The 21904-nt window shown below is 30.4% G+C and overlaps 4 protein-coding genes across 7 annotated transcripts; 2 read left to right on the top strand and 2 right to left on the bottom strand.

Annotated features, from left to right (window-relative positions):
- The first annotated feature begins 588 nt into the window (after positions 1 to 588).
- Positions 589 to 5007, top strand: LOC107163719 (esterase E4-like). 4 transcript variants are annotated; one of them, XM_015511270.2, is made up of 10 exons: positions 589 to 731; positions 1268 to 1472; positions 1765 to 1914; positions 1993 to 2149; positions 2221 to 2406; positions 2494 to 2687; positions 2809 to 2974; positions 3481 to 3668; positions 3774 to 4030; positions 4558 to 5007. In XM_015511270.2, exons 2-10 carry the CDS (start codon positions 1287 to 1289, stop codon positions 4754 to 4756), a joined length of 1683 nt encoding a protein of 560 aa, XP_015366756.2. In that variant the 5' UTR covers positions 589 to 731; positions 1268 to 1286; the 3' UTR covers positions 4757 to 5007. The 4 variants fall into 4 exon arrangements, with proteins under 4 accessions (XP_015366756.2, XP_015366760.2, XP_015366757.2 ...); XM_015511274.2 differs by having other exon boundaries at positions 640 to 731; positions 1281 to 1472; XM_015511271.2 differs by lacking the exon at positions 589 to 731 and adding an exon at positions 988 to 1192.
- Positions 5008 to 6501: 1494 nt separating this feature from the next.
- On the top strand, positions 6502 to 9923 carry LOC107163703 (uncharacterized). Its single transcript, XM_015511245.2, has 4 exons — positions 6502 to 7211; positions 7328 to 7517; positions 7840 to 7932; positions 8974 to 9923. The coding sequence occupies exons 1-4, from the start codon at positions 7072 to 7074 to the stop codon at positions 9745 to 9747; spliced, it is 1197 nt and encodes a 398-aa protein (XP_015366731.2). The 5' UTR covers positions 6502 to 7071; the 3' UTR covers positions 9748 to 9923.
- A 1640-nt stretch (positions 9924 to 11563) lies between these two features.
- Osi20 (DUF1676 domain-containing protein Osi20) lies at positions 11564 to 12687 on the bottom strand. The gene is made up of 2 exons (XM_015511251.2): positions 12283 to 12687; positions 11564 to 12162 (listed from the first exon to the last, which is right to left on the bottom strand). Exons 1-2 carry the CDS (start codon positions 12665 to 12667, stop codon positions 11720 to 11722), a joined length of 828 nt encoding a protein of 275 aa, XP_015366737.2. The 5' UTR covers positions 12668 to 12687; the 3' UTR covers positions 11564 to 11719.
- Positions 12688 to 19745: 7058 nt separating this feature from the next.
- On the bottom strand, positions 19746 to 21223 carry Osi19 (DUF1676 domain-containing protein Osi19). Its single transcript, XM_015511250.2, has 4 exons — positions 21055 to 21223; positions 20766 to 20937; positions 20358 to 20668; positions 19746 to 20051 (listed from the first exon to the last, which is right to left on the bottom strand). The coding sequence occupies exons 1-3, from the start codon at positions 21142 to 21144 to the stop codon at positions 20358 to 20360; spliced, it is 573 nt and encodes a 190-aa protein (XP_015366736.1). The 5' UTR covers positions 21145 to 21223; the 3' UTR covers positions 19746 to 20051.
- Between the last annotated feature and the right edge of the window lie 681 nt (positions 21224 to 21904).

The following is a 21904-nucleotide window of genomic DNA, read 5'->3' on the forward strand; positions in this document are numbered from 1 at the left end:
ACAGCAACTCTCTATAAATCTAATGTATAACAGAGTGCTACCCGCTTACCCGTTTTTATCTTTTTTTTCCTGAAGATTTTTAAAATTATTGTATATGCTCAATGTTGACATCCAAAAAATATCTAAGTAACTTTTATCACATATCATCTTCAAAGTTTCAGATCAATGCACTTTTTTTTACTACGAGTATAACGCGTATTTCAACATCCTATGAAAATTAATACATTCATCGCTTTGCTCTGAATCTAAAAAAGTACATTTTGTTCATTTTATTTATGTGAGATATTTAAAAGTAAAAAAATTTCAATTTTCCTTTTCTCGAATAAAGTCATTTGTTTATAATATGAACAGTAAGTTATCATTTTTTTAGAATTCTCGACAAAATTAAGTTAATCATAACTTATATTTTCGATATAATAATGATATTTTCGAATACCATATTTTTGTTTTATACAGTATTTTTCTACAGTTTTTACATGCCACTTTGTAATATAAATGTAGGTTTAAGTCAAAATGATTGTAAAAAAATAAGTAACAAGTACTATTGCCAACGAAATTCATTAATATGTATATAATTTATTTGGCTAATTGTTAAAGGTCGTACAATCTCAAAGGTGTTCAAAAGACAATTTTTATCAACGTCAAACTGTATTCATCACGGGACCGTGCCAAAGCATCGTTAATAATCAAAGTACATCATCGTTGAAGTATCGATGTATCATAGGATATAGGTTAGTAATTGTTTATATATTATTTATAAACATTTAATAGATCATTTACAATAATAATTTAATACATTTTATAAGAGATTAAATACACGCAGTAATAATAATAAACCTTATGTAATTCAATTATTATCTATCGATAAACCATAATATTATAACATATAATATCCACATTTCAACTCTGAATGGCTAATAGATAACTCTCAATAGTGTATATAGATTTTTTCATTTTAATTTTAATAGTAGGTACAACAACGCACGAAGGCCGATCATAAACGAAGTGTAATAATAATTGTGATTAATAGTTATACCTATACCATTATACCTACTATAATGATTAATAAATGTTGTTGCACGTCGTTGTTGTTAAACAACAATTTTAAATAGAGACCTACTAACGTGTATGATGCACTAAAGATAGTCGGAGTATTTATTCTGCGCGCACCTGCCAAAATACTAGGTTATAGGTATAGATTTGGTTTTGATACGATTTGCTATTTATTTATTTATTTTTGGTAATTTTTTTTTTTTTGTTTATATAGTTTTAATTTTTAGTTGAATATGCATTGCATTGTGTTGGTTGTTTTTACGTTACTTTTTGAATATGTCTTTTGCACCGGTCCACTGATAAACGTACACGAAGGCCAATTGAAAGGAAAACAGTTCTTATCGCGAAATGGACGGAATTTTTTTGCGTTTCAAGGAATACCGTATGCAAAACCACCAGTGGGACCGCTCCGATTTAAGGTATTTACAAAACATTTATGTTGCTTAGTGCGGCGCGATCGTACGCTCAACTGTGGAAATGCTCTGAGTGTGTGTATCAGAGAGTGTTGCTAGATCCTTGATGGATGACCACCTGGGTTTTTAGCAATAAATCCTTGTTACACATATCAAAATGTGTTCCAACCAACCGTCCTCCCCTCACATAGTACCGGGCTAATTACCTTAGTAAACGAACTCTTAATTCTAATAAAATACACAAAACACATTTATATAATAATCAACCTAAGTTATTGTTTTTATACGTTAACTTTAGGCTCCAGAACCAGTTCGTCCTTGGAAAGGCGTATTGAATGCTACATCGGAACCTTCGATGTGTATTCAAAAGAATCTGTTCATGTACCAAACATCTGATGTCCTCTTGGGCAGTGAAGATTGTCTATATTTAAACGTCTATACACCTAAGGTTTACATTTATATTTATGTCATAGATAAATTACTTATCATTATTATTAGTATCATAATATATAAATATGCCAAATAGCTACCCAAAATAGGTGTTAAAAATTTACCTGTCATGGTATGGATCCCTGGAGGAGGTTTTAGTTCAGGACATGGTGGTATGAGGCTCTATGGCCCTAAGTATCTAATGGATAAGGACATTGTTTTGGTTACAATAAATTACAGGATAGGACTTCTTGGTAAGAAAGTTTAATTATATATGCACTTTTTAAAAAATATCTAATTATTTATATGAGTATAAATTATACAGGTTTTTTGAGTACTGAAGATGACATTTCACCGGGAAATTATGGTTTGAAAGATCAAGTATTAGCACTCCGTTGGGTTCAAGATAATATCGCCAAATTTGGAGGCGACAATAAAAAAGTTACATTGTTCGGTGAGAGTGCTGGAGCGGTGAGTGTGGGTTTGCATTTACTGTCACCATTAAGTAAAGGTATGCTTCAACGTTTTTATAAACTTCGACCAAACCACCAACCTCATACTATTAAATACACTAAATTGTAATCTCGTTTATTTGTAGGATTGTTTCATAAAGCAATTTTACAAAGTGGAAGTCCTTTTTGTCAATGGGCCGTCTTGCCACCCGGCTTAGCTGAGCGGCGCGCCAAAGCTGTTGCTACAATTACTGGATGTCCTTCCAATTCAAAAGATATGATTGAATGCTTAAGGCTCTTACCCGCCGATTCATTTGTACAATTAAATAGAAATTTTTATGTAAGTTGAACTTAATTGTAATAACTATTGTCACAGCTATAAATGCAACACAAAATTAGATATAATTATCGTAGTATTATACGAGTACATAATATGCGCATTTTAAAATAATTTAATTCAGGAATGGGAAGTTCATCCATCAGTCACTTTTTCAGCCGTTGTGGAAAAGTGTCACAAGAAAAAAGATTCATTTTTATGCAATTATCCTTTAAAATATTATAAACAAGAATCACTCGTACCGATAATAATTGGAATGACTTCTGGAGAAGGTGGTATTTTTGCATCTCGTAAGTATAATCTTAATTAATTAATTTTTGTTTTTTGGTAATTCAAATGTGCGAGATGAGTTTAATGTCAAAAATAGATTCAGCCGTTGGAGTAACCTACTGGATTTCTTCTATAATATCTATTCTAACAACCGAATAATAAATATAATTAAACATTATAGTCAATATCAATATTGTAAATTAAATTTTTATGCACTATATAATGATGTAACTTACAATTTAATTTCGTAGTATACAAACTTTTCTTAACATATAAAATCTTGAAGATATTATAAAACTAAAAATCACTATTTGGATTACAAAACAATATAGCCATATAGCAATATTAATTGATAAAAAACAAATAACTTATGTAATTCTAAGTCGAAAATTGTGAAGCGTTTTAATAAATTCTACAATGTCACAGTTTAACTTGTAGTTGTGTAAAAAAAATTGCCCATGTTCACAGTTTGAAAAAAAATCTTTTTTTGGTATATCTTATTATTATTATTTTACGATATAATTAGGGTTGTATGATGAAAATGGTCTTATCTATCCTGAGTTCAAAGAAAACTTCAGACGAATAGTACCTCTAATGCTGCTTTACCATTTTACCGCTTCATACAAAGATGTTGATTTTATTAGTGATCAATTGAAAGAACATTACTTTCCAGAAGGGACCTCAATTGAAGAAAATCCTAAAAAAACAGTTGATGTTAGTAATATTATCATAATTTTAACATTTTATTATTGGTTCTTACATGTTTATAATTTTTAGTAATTTATTAAAAAATGTATATAATATTATTATTTATTTTAGATGATTACTGGTGGTACATTCTTAAAAGGGGTTATTGACATGGCCAATAATGTAATGTCACCTGTACACTTTTATGTATACGATTATGCAAACAAGCATTCATTTAATACATTCTTCGGACCATGTCCAAAACATTTAGGTGTCACTCACGGTGATGAAATGATTAGCCTTTTCGACTTAGGCAAGCGGTTAAACACACAAGACGAAAATGTGTCTAAACTTATGGTGGACATTTGGACAAACTTCGCCAGCTCTGAGTACGGTTTATTTAAAATTTGAACTGTCGTAACCGCAGTTTTCAGTGATAATTAACAAATTATCTTAAAGAAAATAGTTTACGTTTAGTGGTTAATTTATTTTATAGTTCGAAATGTATTAATAAATGTAACGTACATACAACACAACAACAATACACTACAGGACATACATAATTAAAATCTCGATTATAAGTATTTAATATTGAGATTTAAATTCATAGGTATTTAATTTTTTTTTAACGATACGTCTTACATTTTTTTTTTTTTTTAAGTAGGTACTTATAACGATGTATTTTTTGTCCCCTAGATTTGTAACCATATTTACGCCTTTGCTTTATAATCTATATTACAATATGTACTTACCCACTACTTGATATTTAATAAGTAGGTAGGTGTATATTAATTAATATACTCCTAATAAATAATATTTGTAATATTACTCAAAATATTATATTTCTTATTATATGACGAATAATAAGAACATTTGTTTTATTTTTATACGATATATGTGTTTGAACTGTTTTTAGAAAGTTGACAATTGACGGAAAAAGTACGGGCAATACTTGGCCAAGGTATAACAAAAAGGATATGAAATATTTATTGATAAAGTCATCCACGCCTGTTTTGTCCGAAAGACCGTTTATGGACGAGTATAACTTTTGGAGCGGATTACCACTGATGTCTAGTGTGAACTATAGTCGAGAAAATTATAGAACGGAACTTTAAATGTATATATTGTAAATATACATTAAGAATGTAAGCTTATATAATTATAACCATATTTATTCTAAATGCATGTTATAGTAAATAACTATTAAAGTTCTTATTAAGTATTTTTTTTTTAAGTTACTATCTTAGGAGAAAAATATATTATTATTTTTATACGTTTTTTGTAGACTAATGATATTGCCAAAACCAATTTTTAACTTGTTTCTATTTGTCTTTTGTACACAAATATAAAACGATGCCAACAATAATTGTTAATATAAAACTGTTTTAAGGTATTATATAACATTTAGGAGTGTATAAGTAAAATATTGCTTTATATTTCTGAGCTGGTATATATATATATATATATATATATACTTGAAAAGAAAAAACTTTTATTATAAAATGTCCTCAAGTACCTAGCATTCAATTTTATGAGTGTGTAATATATAACTAAGGAGATGGTTCAGTTTGGAAAGTTGTATGATATATGTCATTGATCACGTTTTAATAAGAGTTTTTCATTCAGAAACTGAGTTCCTCATTTCCTAATTTATAAGTTATAATAAACTTACTTATTGTATATCAAATATCAATATAGATATTACATTAAGTTTGTTTATTTTAATCTTGTCTGCTGCTATTTATTTATTATATCTTAAATAATATATTATTTTTATATGATTTAATTGAAAAAAAATAATTTAAATAAAAAACAGAAATAATAATATTAAAAAACGCTAATGAAGTAACAAATAACAATACATACAGTAATGAAAATAATAATAGTATCCAAACTTGACGGTTCAGAATTATAAATAATATCCAAATCTATGTTTAGAATTTTGTTTATGCCGTTTATCTATTAACAAATTGAAAAGTGTGTAAACATTATCTTTTTATAGGATTATGACAAATGTAAAATAATAAATATAAATAATTATAACCTAACCTAAGTCATATTTTACTAATTATATAAGTACTACATATTAAATCAATTACATTAGGTAACGAATTTTAGTGTATCATAAAATTGCAATAACAATATTTTAATACATTGATATTTACTCATAATATTGAAACACATATTTTTTTAATTTAAATTTGTTTTTATTATTTATATCTAAATACTTTATTTATACTTTATCGTATTCTGATATAGATATACAGTATACACTTTTAAATAATTTTTGATATATAACTAGAAATACAGTATTAATTAATTGATTATTACTTAGGGTTGTTATGCAATATTTTTGAACATATCATATATATTATATATATTGAAATATTATTTGGCTGCTACCCCAGTGAAGAAGGTGAAACATTTTTGGATAAAAATGTTAGTGTTGTTTAATCCGTACGTGCTAAAAATAAATTAAATTTATTATTGTCTCCGCCTATATTATTTGAGTAAATAATGTTTATTATCTAATATTATAGCACAAATACAGCACAATATTATACTTCCATTTTTGAAAGATAAAAAAATTTCTTTGAATAACTTTATAGGTGATCACGTAACTATAGACCTATTTTTCTAACGATGAACCGGATTTTTTCAACCCGAAAATCAAAACTATAAACGTGTTTGTGCCAAAATGTTCAATTACCCGGTGAGATAAAATGCAGTATGTCTGTTATGTTTTTGCCAAAATCCCTTTCATTTAGCTACAAATAACTGAAGAATGCTCGCCATTTAAATACCCTGGCTGCAGCTTGTAGTAAAATTATAAACTTTCAAATAAAACGTTCAGTATTAGACTCGCGTCATGATACAAAACGCGAATCACAAGTGCGTTAACGATGATTTATAGTTGTTGAATCATTCAAATCGGTCCGAAGTGATTTTATGAATAAAAACCACTCGAACTAAGAAATCTTGTTTTTTTTATTTTGGCTCCGTACGCAAGTATTTTTTTTTACGATCAGCGCCAGGATCGATTAAATGCTGTACTATATTATGTTATCTGGAACGTGAAAAGTATTTTTCTAAACATTATGGCGTAACTCGTGTCGAGGAGTACGATGAATAAAAAAAAGTTTCCTATGAACCTTTAAAAATCACACGTTTGTTACGTAGGCGCCGGGCGCCGAGTGTAGTTTCGTAAGGTTTCATGACGTTTGCGAAAAAATAGAAACATCATAAACCACGTGGGTTCTCTTGCATCGCCGGTGACGATTTTGCGCGGAATTTCTTGGCAGCCTGTTTCTATTTAAATACTTCAATTCCGTCAGTTGAGCGCTCATTATATAGCACTATAGTGTTGGGATGATACACTAGGGTACACGACTAATTATTGTTAATATTTGTATTAAAATTTCCCTTCACCATGTCGTTTCTCGATATCGTTTCGAAATTCAACCAACAAGCCGACAGCCATTCAAAATCGCAGTCATTGAACCCGTTTTCGGAACAATTCGAACAGTCAAGATCGCCATCGCCTCGATTTTCCAGGGAAGAATACGGAAAGTGAGTACACACACGCGTTATAAATGTACAGAAATATTTTATAATTTTTTCATAATACAATTTCCTGCCGATTTCCGTATACTTCAATCATATTATATTGATATGATGTTCCATAGACCTATAGCGGGCTCTAAGACAGATCTGAGAGGACGTAAAGCAAAGTCGCACATTTGCCGTGAGATTTTGGAACTGTGCACCGTCATACACGATGTCGGCACTTACAATACGAAAAAAAGAGCCCCCGATGACGAAGACCAAGATATCGACGATGATACAATTATCGTTAGTTTTGGTGAACTTTTTCAGGTGAGTACCGCTGCTGCTAAAATAAAATATAATATACCGCAGGGGTGATGTCAACATTTTTCCTGTTGAACTCAAAAAATGTATGATTTTTTTACGAAATTAATATATTTTAATAATTTCTCATCAGTCGAGTAAAATATTATACATTATATTCTCAGACCAGAAGTAATGCACGTCGATTGACTCCGCTAGCGCAAATACATCTGTAGTATTTTCTATGTGTGCCTATTCAAGTCTATATTCAATAATAATAATAAATTCAATACAAATTCCACGAAACGTGTGATGAAATATTTTAAAATGTATACTATTTTTTTTCCAGATTTACACGAAAATATCGGACAAGGTGGTGGGTCTGTTGATTGCAGCAAAACGCCGTGGTTTCGTGTATTTCGATCGGGAAATACTTTTTCAAGTAAGTATCTGCGTCGTAGATACGATCTCGAATACGTGCACATTTGTGAATGGGCCTATGTATAAAAAAAAAAAATTAAATAGGATTTGATCGTAAATTCACTAAAACGGCCGTGTCCACCTTGAATACAGAAATAGATCGATGGCCGGTGATGATTAAGCCGGAGCGTCCCCTGGCACATGGCCACCGGCATTCCTCGACAAAACAAAATAAATGCGAATTCCACACAGTCCCAATGTCAGTAGTAATCGTTTACAAATTATAATACAAACGTAATAAATTTCCACACAATTCCGACCTACATAAGTCCGCGCTCGGTCACACGTGATCCTCCATATTATTATAATGTAGGTACCTATATAGGAGCGTACTTGCATCTCGTTTCCGAATATATATCGTGTAGTTTTTTTAGACATTGTATTGTTGCTCAGTAAAATGAAAACTGAGACATGTTTTGGCAACGTTTTGTGAAATAAAAGTTCCGAATCTACGCACATATGCTGTTTTTTTATTATTGTAATTTTTTTACATTTTTTTTTGTCATTTGTCCCTTCCTGTTGTTCCGCGGCGTAGGTGAAAAAATCCTTTTTGACAAAGTTTATCAATCGCGCGTGTGCCAGCAGAATTTTTCTTTGGCTTGCGGCCCGAATTGAATTTTACAGCTAATTATATTGTGATACGTTTTATTTCCGCTAAACCAAGAAATTGCTAAACAAATGATTCAAATGCCAATTTCGTTATACTGACTCATACGCCATTGTTTATTAAAACCGTTTATTGTGTCGTAATATTGCTAAATTATTGAAATGCGTGTTGATTATTCAGTCAACAACAGCAAGTAATCTACGTTGTTATTATTATTACTTATTAGTTATTACTTATTACAATCAAAACAACAGTATCGATAACATACTTGCAAACTTACTAAATAGTATAATGCATACATCAATACATAGTCATGTTATTTGTTATGTGTTTATGATAATTATTGCTGGTGACTTGTATAATTATTTGTCTAAATGCATGCTGTTTTTATTTTAGAGAAGAGATGACGATGTACTTATTGCTCTGTTAAAACCCATTTCCGAAATCAGCAAAATATTAAAAGACGACATAAGTCAGGCAAACTCATCATCGGCACCTGTGGAGTCGAAGCCAGTGGAAAAAAAAAAATCATCCAGTAAAACAAAACAAGTTAAACGCGAGTCTGAAAAAGAACAAAATCAAACATCAACTAATCATTTGACGATAGATGACCAACCAAATGTCATATCATCAGAAGTTACAAATGATAATACACTGGTTATAGAAACTGGAATTAGTAACGACTGTAAAACAAATCGTGACGAACTAATAGACGTAAAAATGTTTGATGACGAAAATGTCGGGAAAAACAATGACGATCATAACTCAAACTGTAATAAACGCATCGAAGATGAATTCGATGGAGGAGAATTAGTTAATAATGTTATTGAAATTTCAGAAAATATGGAGATCCAATGTAATCAAGTAGAAGATAACATATCGGAAGGAGTGAATGGTTTAATTATTGATGACAAAACTGAGACAAAAAAAAACAATAGTTTCAATGATGTGGTCATTGAAAATAAAAACGAAAACTGTGATTTGGCAGCTGACGATAATAGTGGCGAAGAGCGGGCGGAAGTCGAAAATGTTCAAAGTGAAACGTACGTTGAAATTAATAAAACTCATATGAACGACGGTCAAGTAGACGTGACAGAAGAAAGTATAAACGATGTCGTCAACGGTACAGAAAATATCACCAACACCGAAACAGAACACGCCCACATGTGATTTTAATGAAAACCACTAAAAATATTCGGAATATCCGAATGATAAATGTCTTCTTGGTACATTTCTTAAAACAATTCCATAGATAAGTTTAAAGTATAAGACGAAGTTAAAATAATATGTATTGTAAGAACAATAGAATGTAATTAAAATATACAAAAGTACTGCCAACACACCAATCATTTAGTACATATTATTGTTTACATCAATAAATATATTATAATTATTATAATGTCATTCAATGCAATATTAGATTACGATATTATATTATAATGTTATTATGAGTTAGGGTAAATTTTTCAATCACAATAGAAACACTTAACTACGTTATATTTGCAGTAGGTTGATTCTTAATAATAATATTAATCGTACATTATTTTTGTAAAGAATATTTTAATTTTTTTTTTTTTTTTGTCCGAAAAATAGATAGGTACCTAGAGTTAATTAAATCTATGTGTAAATGTATTAAAGGTTAGAAGTTACTTGTAACGTTTCAAAACGTCAAGTTTAATATTATTGAAACTCAATAGACCTGTTAAAATATAAAAATAATATCACTTGTTTGCTATGTATTTAAATTCATACATAAATTGGTTTTAGAACAGGTAAATTAATATGGATTTTGGGTATTAGTTGGGATGCATTTTTACTCATATTTTATTTCTATTAAGACACGATATCGTAACTATTAAAAAATCATTTTAGTTTTAATCAACTGTAATTGGAATTTAATTCATACCTGTTATGAGTCATTTATTTTATTTTTATTTTACTTTTAGGTATATTTTTTTATAATGGGTTGTAAAATCAAAAAAAAAAAAAAAACGAAGTAAATTTAGAATTATTAAATTTTAAAAATAATTGCATTTCCAATTGAGTTACCTTAATTATATACATAATGTACTTTTTTTATACTATAAAAGTTTTAAATAAAAACTGTATACTACATCAATATGTATAGTTGTTTGTGTTAATATTTTTGTTTTATTGGGTAATTTCAAATGAGCAATTATTCATGGATTTTTTTTATGAAAATTATGTTGTGAGTGAAAAATGTTTGAAATGTGTTAAAACTTCGAAAAAAAAATTTTGGTGTTCCTTGATGAAATATGTGTTATTTATAGATATTTTAACTGGTCAATAATTTAAAAAATTTAAAGTAGTTGAGACCCAGTGAAAGGGAAATAAAACATTAAGTTTATATTATATTATATAATTACGACACGTATGTGTATAAATATATAAGCCAATTATTTTTTTTTTTTTAATTTACTGTTATTTATTTATATACATGAAAAACGAATTAAAATTATAATTTATTTTGTCTGAGTTTAAAATGATCTTATAAAATGGCAATTAAAAAATGTGCTTAAAATCTTTTTATATGCATTTCGTAAAGTTGATTATTTTAAAGTATATAAAAATAATAAAATTTATTGTGTACCTTAATAAAATGTTCATTGTGCTATCTGTATATTAATGGTCTATGCAATTATAGAATATTATTGTATTTTTTTTTCGCACCTATTTAAAGTCTACATTTTATGATTAATTAATTTTTGTGATGAAATATAGTAATTTGTCTGCGATAAATAATTATTTTTGTTTAAAATGTTATATCATGCTCAATGACGTCTTTGAGAATGTTTAATAGTGATTTTACTAACTACATCGAAGGAATATTTCTAAATCAATTTCACTACTAAAGATATTGAGATTAGCAAGATAGGTATAAATATAATATTTATTTATTTATCAATTAGAAATTATATTAAATAAAAATAAATAAACAAATATGTCGAGAATAAGAACACTCGGGTTGTTCACGACGAAAATATGATATATTTGTTTTAAAACAATTTTCATGAAATAAATAAATAAATTTAGCTAAACCTGAATAATAAATAATAAAATAATGATATAAATCCAAACAATAATTTAGTAAAGGTACCTAGGATACAAATCTAAGACCAATTCAATATTTGTTGGACGACAGGCTCGCCGACGAACCAGACGAAGACGACGACGATGGCTGGTAACTGTTGTAGGCCATCGAATGAGCGGAATCGGAGGAATGGCTCGAGTAACCCGTGGGCTCCCACGAGCTGGACGACTCATAACCGGAAGACTGCGGTGGTCCGTACATGGGGGGAGGTCCGGAAGTTGACGATGGTTCGGTGGAGCCCGGGAATCCGGGAAGGTGCAACGGGAGCCCGGGAATGCCTGACTTCTTCATGAACTCCTTGAGGAGGAACCCTAGGACCAGCATTATAGCCACTTTGCTGAGCACCAGCGCCTTGGTGGCCTTCATGCTGACGAGGGCCATCATTATGGGCATGAGCATCTTGAGCTTCATCTTCATCATCATCATGAGTGGCATCAGCATTTTGTCTTGCATCATGCCCATTTCCATGTCAGCTACAAACGGTATAAACGCAATATTGAGTTCGGATTGTTTGAGCTTCAGTAATGACTGAACGAATTTATATACAGATCGGATAACCTTGAGAAATTCGATTATACTTAAAATATCCAAACCTCTAGCTGTGGTGGTAGTTGTTGCAGCGGCGGCTGGAGCAGCTTCGTTGTCCATGGCCCGGGCGTCCCGCATCGGAGCGGTTTCGACGACGTTCGGTTCATTGACACGACGTTCGATGTACGCGCTGGCAGCTCGCACCAGCTCTGCGTCTACGTCACCGTCGGCTTCCGCGTTGGCGGCGCGACCGTCCCGCAAGAACTCCAACACGTTACCCTTCAGACAGCCCACGGCTCCCGGTCCCAGCGAACACCTGTCCAGCACCCTGTCCAGCAGACCGTCCACCGGGCGGTCGGCAACCGCGACCCCGGCCGCGGCCAGTGCGACCGCGGCTAGCACCACCGCCGAGAGCGACGACACGGACACTGTTGTTCTTCTGCTGTGCATCGTAAACGAATGTTTGGCCACGCCTCTCCGCGCGACCATTATATACCACCGGCACTGGCCCACTGCCCAACATAACGACGGCTGGCCGGACGAGACCGGTTGCGGGTGGCGCGTGACAAATACGCTAATCTCTCCGCATTTACGGTCGACGCGCGTCGCCGCCGGAATACTAAGCGGATGCCGCCGTTCTATGTGCGCGCGCGGGCGCGGGTCCTTCGTCCTTTTCGGGTTCGTACAGGACATCTGAATGGCGAACCGGCGGCGGTCGCGCGATGCAAATGACGGCGGCAAACCGTGACTACAATTAATGCGATTGAAGGAAATCGTCTCGTCTCGTATTGTATTGTTATTATTATATCCGAGTATAGTATCGACGCACACGCAGACTTCAGACGGAAAACTTAGATTCGAAATCCCACGAACCTCATATTCATCCGATCGATTTCCTCTTGTATTATCTGCACGAGCCGTCGTATCGAATCTGCTGCAGCGAGCACCATTGCTTGTTTTTGACAGCCTTAGACGCGATTTTCGTTTTTGAAATTTTATAGGCCCTCTTTATGCCATTTAAAAACTATATTTCAAGAATAAGCTCGATTTCGTTCTGTCGAGTTGCCAAATAAATTTGCGATCACGTTTTGTTATTTTTTTAGATTCCTACTAAATTTGATCCTGTCAGTGGAAAATATAGAACACGCTATACGGAGATATCTTTCCAATAATCTAACTTCGAAGAAGATAATTTGTGATTTACTGTAATTATTTCATATATGTTACATAAAAAGATTGTACATACACTTAAGTTTGGGATATGGGGGTATATCGCGACTTGTTAGTGATATTATGAACTATTTATGAAAAATTCATAATATATCTGTTTTTATCCGGAAAAACCAGCGATATTAATTACATTAATATAATATAAATTTTTTTTGTATACCTATAAAAAAATTGGTGAGTTGATTGATCATATTTCAAATTTGAATCTTTTGGTGAACTTGAATTGGCACGTTCAGATGTTAGCATAACGATTTGATCATACCGACGTTCAACGACTTTTGTCTTTTTTCTTTATTTTTAGTTAGACTGATCGATTTTAAATAAGCTTAATCTTAACTTAATCGATCCTTATGTGATAAAAAATCGATAAGATATTTATTTAATTTCTATAAATATTGTGTCTTTACTTCGTTTTTTCCAACAGTCAATTTTTTTATAGTTACTTCTTATTGTCAATTTTTATGAATATATTTGAGTTTTTTGTTCGTATGTGAAATCAACTTTAAAAATATTTCAGTTCTTTTAGTGCAAACAACGATTTATGCATCTCTCATGTAAAACATATTTAAAAGTCTTACAATGAAAATCGTACCAGATAATGCAGCGTGTATGAACAAATATACCTTAATAAATAATAATAAATAGGTAGTATAAAATCATCAAAAATTTCATCTTCAAATCCGAAAACTGTTTGGTTATAATATATATAAATATATTGCTGAAAATATTGACGGATAACTTTTTTTTTAGTATACTTATATATTTTATAATATCTGTAGGGATTACAGACAAATTGGTTGGTATTCATTACAATTTGCTCATATCGAAGCAGTTTAGATACAGTAGTTAATAGTTATGAATTAATTTTATAAATTAAATTAAAAATGTATTTATTAGGTATTGTGTATATGTAACGTCATTGAATTTTATAAAATGATTATTTTTATCACTGCAGTGAATATATTTGTGGTGTTATATGTATATTTAAAAAAAAATTCTTAATAATTGAAACCTAAATTTGCAAAAGCTTATATGATAAATTAAAAAAAAAAATATTGTGATGATTAAACATTAAATTATTGAAAGATTAAGTTTTTGTAAAATCATTTGCAGTTTTTGAATTACCAAATAATCTTTTAAACTTTTTCCATTTAAGTTTAAGTTTAAAGCTTGTAATATGTAAAATAATTTTAAATAATAACGAAAAATTCAAAATAATATATTGTGTTTGATCGAAAAGGACCGAGGAACTGATAAACTCAATGTCTATATCTTGTGTCAATTATTTTATTTTTCTATTTTTCTGTACGTTTTAAAAAGTTTAACATAAAGAATCCGTTTTTAAACATTTAAGTATCTTATAAAATATATAAATTAGACTTAAATAGTCTTTTGGATACAAAAATAATATTTCATTGATGAGTCAGAACCCTTAGAAACATTATAATTATATTTATTTATGTTATCCTCTTATAGACTATAGCGGTATGATAGGTATTTATTAAATAAAAACACTTGCACGTACATCATAAGTAGGCAAGCATATTATGGATTTGAATTAATATGCCCAACACCGAACAATAATACAGTACGAGTTGAACAAACCAATTAGTTTGGTACGCATAATGATAAGTATAGAATATTAAATTTTAGCTTTCATTTGTATTACTTTTCATAATTAGGCGTTAAATTATATTGATAACCATTAAACAAATATAAAACTAATTTATTAACCTATAAATAACTTTGAAAATTGTTATTTTATAAATTCTATTACAATTTTTTTACAATAATATTGTTTGACGACTATAGTATATAACATCTTATTATTATTCAACACATAATAATGCTAGGTATAAACGCTGTCTATACATTCTAAGCGAAGCGTATTAGATTTTCAATGAAATGTGGTGTTTATTTTAAATATATTTTTTTAGATTAATGTTTTTAAAAACGTTGTTGTTAGATGCTATGGGTCACAGGGGCAAACCGAGAGTAATATCAGGTCCAGTAATCTATAACTATAATATTTTATGATATTTTGAGGTCCTCTATTTTATATATTATATAATGACTTGCAGTAGTTTGACAGTATTTATTTATAATTTTATATTGAAATATAACTGCCAAAAAATACCTAACACCTAATGTTGTACACACTCAATACACTCAGGTTATGTGTCACGTTGCGTGCTTAAATTACCATGATTTAATGTTAATAGTAATATATTTTATACCATTATAATAATTTATAATATCATAAATATTTTGGCAAAAAAAGTAATTCTATACCTAAACGGAATTAAATGCGCTGATCTAATTTATTTTAGAGAGAGCCATTAGCTCAAAGTGTACGCGCGACGATAAGGCATCGAGGCATATATACATAAGACACATATCACTCTAACAAGTAATACCCAACGGGATTAGATATCTACCCACGGTCGGAAGTACTCTGTTATTTATGTATTTTAATGTTTTCTAAACAGAAATAAAGTTTCGATTTTTGTTTTGATAAGTAGTATACAATTTTTAAGAATAATATACTATTTAAAATGAATTTTGAAATCCAAACTCTCTATCCTAAAAACTTATCATGTACAAGTCAATAATTCGACTAATTTGGATATATGGTCTATTAAGCTATGGCCATGGGGTTCTGCAAAGCCATCCAATACACAAATGTTTCAGGAGTTTCAATTCATATGCGTATGACAAGTAACGTCTTGTCCTTGGTACTGCACAAGCAATAATCTTTACAAAGATCTAAAAAATCTTACTCTCAATTAATTAGAAAAATTATATTTCTTTAAATTTTCTTACAAATTTAAATTTTTACAGTAACCCATTATTTAAATAACTATCCTTCAGTTTACTTCCCGGTAATGTACATAGAAGACTCGAAATACAGTGGTAAGAGGCTTAGTAAAATAAAAATAAATGAAAATAAAATAATACCTCTCTAACAATAATCAGGTTGGGTGGCACTGATGAATGCCTGCCCATACACTATAATCTCTAACAATGACATAATATATTAATTATCAAATTTGCTTATAATACTAATTGTACTGTGTAGATTGTAAATACTTTTATTAATAAAATAGAATTATCATATATAATGCGTATTATAAAAATAAAAATAAAATAAAATAACAATGATATAATCATAATATTTATCTAAGAATTAGAAAAAAGAAGCAAGTTATTTATTCTAAAAATGATTAAAATTTCGAATAGGTAGTCGATAAAACTATCTCGTATTGTTTTTATAATCTTCTGTCCAATGACTTTCGTTGTCGCACACAGTATGCATAACGAGTAGGCACGATGGTACATTATAATTACTCAAACGTAAATTCGTTAATATAGGTAATTTTATGAATAAATTCAAGTTTTGTAAAACTATACCAGCTAAAATGCCTTTACATTCACGTAAAAAAAAAAAATATTTTTACTATAAACAAAGCCTACGTATTACTAAAAATGTGATGATTTTTAGGTCATTATGTCAACAATCTTAGTAAAACCATAGTGATCCTCCACAAATCATTTATAGCAAATAGTATGAAAAGTAATTTAAAGTATTCAATAAATACATGTATGAAGCATAAAATTATATTTGTATATATTCATTTAGTATTAATATAGGTACTTCAAGATTTTTAATAGAACAATGTAGATATTGGTATCACAATAATCTGCGTTATATTTTGTTTTAAGTGTGTCATCATCGTTTGAAACTTACATTTATAGTTTTTTATTTATCTAATTTTTAGGCATTATTTCAGTTTAATAATTTAATGCAAGGTTCAAGGCTCCTCGTAAGTTTTTGAAACATCTAAAATATTTTATTAATTATTTTACTAAGTGGAAAAAAAAGCTTTCCATTTCATGGCTTGAAAACTTTTCATGAAATTGACAATTTCATCAAGGGGATGTGACTTATATATAAATCAAAAAAGCGGGTAAGTAGATGTCGCTCTGCTGTACAAGTGGGTTACTGTAATGGATGGTTTTAAATTTGAATTCAGTGGTATAATATCATTGTATACGAAAAACGATTCTGAGTGAAAATGGTTTGTCAGTCTAGGATGTTTTTTACTATATTAATTATAATGTTATATTTTTCAAACAAAAAAATGTAGGTTCCTTTAAAATAAATTCCAAATTAATCAAATAAGATGTATTATGTACCCAACTAACTCAGTCTTTCATAGTATATACAATTTATTACAAAGTGTCAATATAAGTCATTAACAACATTATAACTACCTATTAAAATAAGAATATAAAGTTTACATTAGAAATTTCAAGTACCCACGAACAATATTTTTAAATTAAAACAATACCTATAACTAAAATTGTTATTCTTGGTTATTTAGTATATAATTTCATCCAAATTTAAATTTAAAAGCGCTATGAAAATAAACTATATTTGAAGAGTTTTTAGATTTTTTCGTTACAAATTTAACTAATTAGGGGAGACCAGGGCAAGTTGACGAATCTAAGGTTTGACGTTCTCTCAGATGACCAATTTTTATGATAGAAATCCAAATTCTATGACAATTTATAGTTTAACTTGTGGGAAAGTTTTAAAAAAAATATCGGAGTCAACTTTTTACTTTAAACTATTTTTTTTTTTAATAAAAAAAAAAAAAAACGAAATTCGTCATCTTACCCACCTACTGGGGTAAGTTGACATTTCCCTGGGGTAAGATGACATACAAATATAAATAAACTAAACAACTTTTAAATATAGTTTTTTTTATTAATAAAACAACTTGATATGACAATATTCTTAAGTAAATATTTTTTAAGTCTTGAAATTAACTGATATAAAATTATTTTAACAAACCTTAAATTAAATTAAATTAGTCTTCAATTGCATTTAATAGTTGATGCTTATCATATGATGTCTCAGTTTTTCTTTTGTATACCCTCGACATGGTGTCTACAATATAATAAATAGTTGGTACTTAAATAATAGGTAGGTAAGTAATTTATGTCTACTTATTTATAAGTTATGGCAAAATATTATAAAGTGTAAATATTACTCATTGGGGTAAATTGACTATCGTCATCTTACCCGCGTCAATTTACCCCAACTAATAATATTTTACAAGACACAATATTTTTTAAATTCAAACAAATCAAATATACTACATAATTACATAAAAATAAACCTCACAAAATTATCTTTTAAATCAATATAAACGAATTATAAATTTTACTTACTGTTAATGAAAAAATCCTTATGCCGAGCGGCGTAAAATTAAAAGTTTGAAGTATGATAACACACATTTGTAAATAAAAGTGATTGTTCTTATCAAAATTGTATTAAATAAAATAAAATAGACGTACCTAACTTCATACTATTAAATTATCTTATAACATTGATTGTTCATATAATCTATAATCAGTTATAATCAATTCGTCATCTTACCCGCTTCGTCAACTTGCCCTGGTCTCCCCTACGTGGAACCTTGTTTTAAATTTTTAATCCTTAGATATTAAAGTTAAACATTTTATAAATTTTTAACAATTAAATGATTTGTAAATTTTCAATTAAATAAATTTTGTTAAAATTTTAACTTTAAATGGTTATAAAAATCAGTGAAAATTTCATTTATACATAGTAATTTGTTTTAGAGTTATTACCAGTTATTAACATATTCATCGAAATACTGATCAATTGACACACGTAATTTGGATTCATTTTTTTTTTTTTTTTAAGTTGCATAATAATTGTTGATAGTTGATTATTAATGATTATTAATTGTTGTTATTATTATTATTTGAATTATGCATAATGAAAACATAAGAATTGTCCATTTGTACGTGAGTTTTACTGTAATAGTAATCTAAACTCTACTAAAAATATTTTTTTTTCAAACAACTATTCTTATTCTTATATTTTGAAATTTTATTTCACAATTATTATTATTAATTTAATCAAAAGAAGTCTAATGTTTAAAATGAAAAGTTAGTTTATTATAACTTCATTATAACAATGATTAATGTGCAAGATAAATAGATTTTTTTCTGATTAATAGTTATGAAATGGAATAATCTAATGAATAATCTTAGAAATGTTAAACCTATAGGCTTTATACAATTAATCACCGATTTGGGTTGATTAATTTTGAATTTCCTTACTCATAGTTTATTATTTTAAATTTTTAAACGATAGTATACTATGTGGATCAAGATTTTCCAAAGTTTTATCGTCATAAATTATGCAAAGACTTGGAAAGGAATAATCTTCGGTGTGGTATAACATTACAACAATATGGTATTAAATTAATAAAATAAACTATAATATATTTTTCAATCGGAAGCAATAATAGGGGCTGCAGTAACCGGATTTACAAAACAATAAGGACATTAAATATAATGTATTTACAATTATTCGCGTGTTTCGTAATAATAAAATAATAATAATAATAATAAATAGTCGAAATAAATAAATGTTGTTCTCTTGCGGTATAATTGACGTGCGGAAGATGCAGCTGCAGTGATGGGATGACCAGAGCCGCAACGCACACACACTCACACACACACGAGTCGCGATGCAAGTCGTGTCAATGTGGTCGGAAAACGTCTAAAATAAATTTTAAAAAAATTATCATAAATATCAAAAAGTTGTAAGCAATCATCGATTGAAATATATGTGTGCACTACAGGTATAGTCAAACGACATTGCCGTCGCCCTATGCACAAGTGCTGTACGAGTAAGGCTGAAGGCGGATATATGTAGATTATTTGAAAATATCATACAATTTGCAATACATCTTCGCACTGTACAGGAATACTAAAACGTCATATTCGTCAACCTGTACTCAAGTACAGCATACGTGAGTATAGGGTATATAATTCATTATTATCGTTAAGTTATCGCGATTCGTACCTATCTGACTTGGTTGGAACCGTAGGCCAACTGTTGAGCGTGTTCTTGGATGCTCCTGGCGTAGTGTGCTGGTGGGGCACCGTAGATTCCGGCGTCGTGGGTGGTCAGCGATGGTGGTGATTCGGAAGCCTTCTTAACCAGTTGGAAGATGGCCAGACCGATGGAAATGACGAACGAGAAGAACGACAGTTGCAGCGCGTTCCATGCCTTCAAGCCCAACACGCCGATGGCGAGTGGGATCAATGTGAGGGCCTTGAGCATGACGAACACCATGATGGGCATGAGGATTTTCTTAAACTTATGGCGTTTGCCTGGAACGAGACGGGTGGGCGCGTCGTGAGTACGAATAAGAGTGTAATACGAATGATCGCGGTTATTGTATCGGTCGTAAACGACTGTTGTACTCACTTCTTGGCTCGGCGGAGCTGGGAAGTCTTAGGGTCAGGCCAAGTTCGTTCTCTTCCAAATTTCTGGGTGACAAGGTGACGGTAGCACCTCCGAGTTCCACGGACACGTCGCGTTTCTCAATGAGCTCCTGCAGTTGCTCCGTGATTCCCAAATCATCTCCGTTGTTTCCGTCCTGTAATAGATAAGAATAATTAAAAACTTCCCGTATTTACCATAAATAAATAAATAAAATGTCGTGTCGATCTATCGTGCGATCCGATCGCCGTCGCTATTGTAGATAGATAGATACCTGTAGTTGTCTGTCGTTGGTCAGCGGCGATCCGTACGTGACGGCAATCAATGCGGCGGCGGACAGGAGCAAACACGAGAAACGAGCCATGGCTTGGGTGCGCTTATGGTTTGAGTTGGTAAGTATGTGCGACTACCGACTGTGGTGGTGCGAGTGTGGTGTCTGGTCGTCCGCGTCCTTGGGTTATATACCAAGAACCCCGTGTCCGAAAACTGTCGGTAGAGTTAGGGGGGATACATACAGGACGCGTATAGGATGTCCCCCGTTTAATCACGTTTTCGACAGCTATAGCTGTCCGGAGCGCGTCTGAATATTAATCGGGGCCCCGATGTTCATTATGTGTGTCTCAGGCTGGTGAAATTATTATCGACGATAGGTCACGAGAACGTATAATATAACATGTTAGACTGCCACTACTTATAATTATTATGTGTGGCGTGTACCAGATATCATATGTTATAGATTTTCGCGAATAGCTGCTTATTTTTTTACGTATATAATATGTCCCGTAGTCTTTCTTAGTGACGTCGTTCGTTTTTCTGATAATTGACTGTTTCAAGAAATGCATATCCATACATTATGTAAAATATGAAAATAATGTATCGAACACACTATTTTCTTTTCACTTTGCATGAAAAATTCAAATCTGTTTTTAAAATTTTGGTCATAATATAGTATCAAACATCTAAATTCCAGTACGTCCTGTATATAATACATGTATTAGACAAATACAGCAGAAAATCGTAGCATTCAACCTACCTTGATCATTGTGTGGAAATAATTGTAAATCGATAAAATAATAAAATTTTATTTGTTAATTTGTAAAATAAAAATATTAACATCTTGGACT

This window comes from Diuraphis noxia, unplaced genomic scaffold (genome assembly GCF_037042655.1).
Source record: "Diuraphis noxia isolate RWA-SAM2 unplaced genomic scaffold, SU_Dnox_SAM2 contig0004, whole genome shotgun sequence".
In the NCBI taxonomy this organism is placed as follows: Eukaryota; Metazoa; Arthropoda; class Insecta; order Hemiptera; family Aphididae; genus Diuraphis; species Diuraphis noxia.

What these genes read in the sequence shown, in the direction of transcription:
- LOC107163719 (XM_015511270.2), top strand. Translation starts at nt 1,287, where the DNA reads ATGCATTGCATTGTGTTGGTTGTTTTTACGTTACTTTTTGAATATGTC. An exon ending in ACTGTCACCATTAAGTAAAG is followed by an intron (nt 2,407 to 2,493) that starts GTATGCTTCAAC and finishes GTTTATTTGTAG; the next exon opens with GATTGTTTCATAAAGCAATT. An exon ending in AATTAAATAGAAATTTTTAT is followed by an intron (nt 2,688 to 2,808) that starts GTAAGTTGAACT and finishes AATTTAATTCAG; the next exon opens with GAATGGGAAGTTCATCCATC.
- LOC107163703 (XM_015511245.2), top strand. Translation starts at nt 7,072, where the DNA reads ATGTCGTTTCTCGATATCGTTTCGAAATTCAACCAACAAGCCGACAGC. An exon ending in GTTTTGGTGAACTTTTTCAG is followed by an intron (nt 7,518 to 7,839) that starts GTGAGTACCGCT and finishes TTTTTTTTCCAG; the next exon opens with ATTTACACGAAAATATCGGA. An exon ending in ATCGGGAAATACTTTTTCAA is followed by an intron (nt 7,933 to 8,973) that starts GTAAGTATCTGC and finishes TTTTTATTTTAG; the next exon opens with AGAAGAGATGACGATGTACT.
- Osi20 (XM_015511251.2), bottom strand. Translation starts at nt 12,667, where the DNA reads ATGCACAGCAGAAGAACAACAGTGTCCGTGTCGTCGCTCTCGGCGGTG. An exon ending in AACTACCACCACAGCTAGAG is followed by an intron (nt 12,163 to 12,282) that starts GTTTGGATATTT and finishes TACCGTTTGTAG; the next exon opens with CTGACATGGAAATGGGCATG.
- Osi19 (XM_015511250.2), bottom strand. Translation starts at nt 21,144, where the DNA reads ATGGCTCGTTTCTCGTGTTTGCTCCTGTCCGCCGCCGCATTGATTGCC. An exon ending in CCAACGACAGACAACTACAG is followed by an intron (nt 20,938 to 21,054) that starts GTATCTATCTAT and finishes TATCTATTACAG; the next exon opens with GACGGAAACAACGGAGATGA. An exon ending in CAGCTCCGCCGAGCCAAGAA is followed by an intron (nt 20,669 to 20,765) that starts GTGAGTACAACA and finishes GTCTCGTTCCAG; the next exon opens with GCAAACGCCATAAGTTTAAG.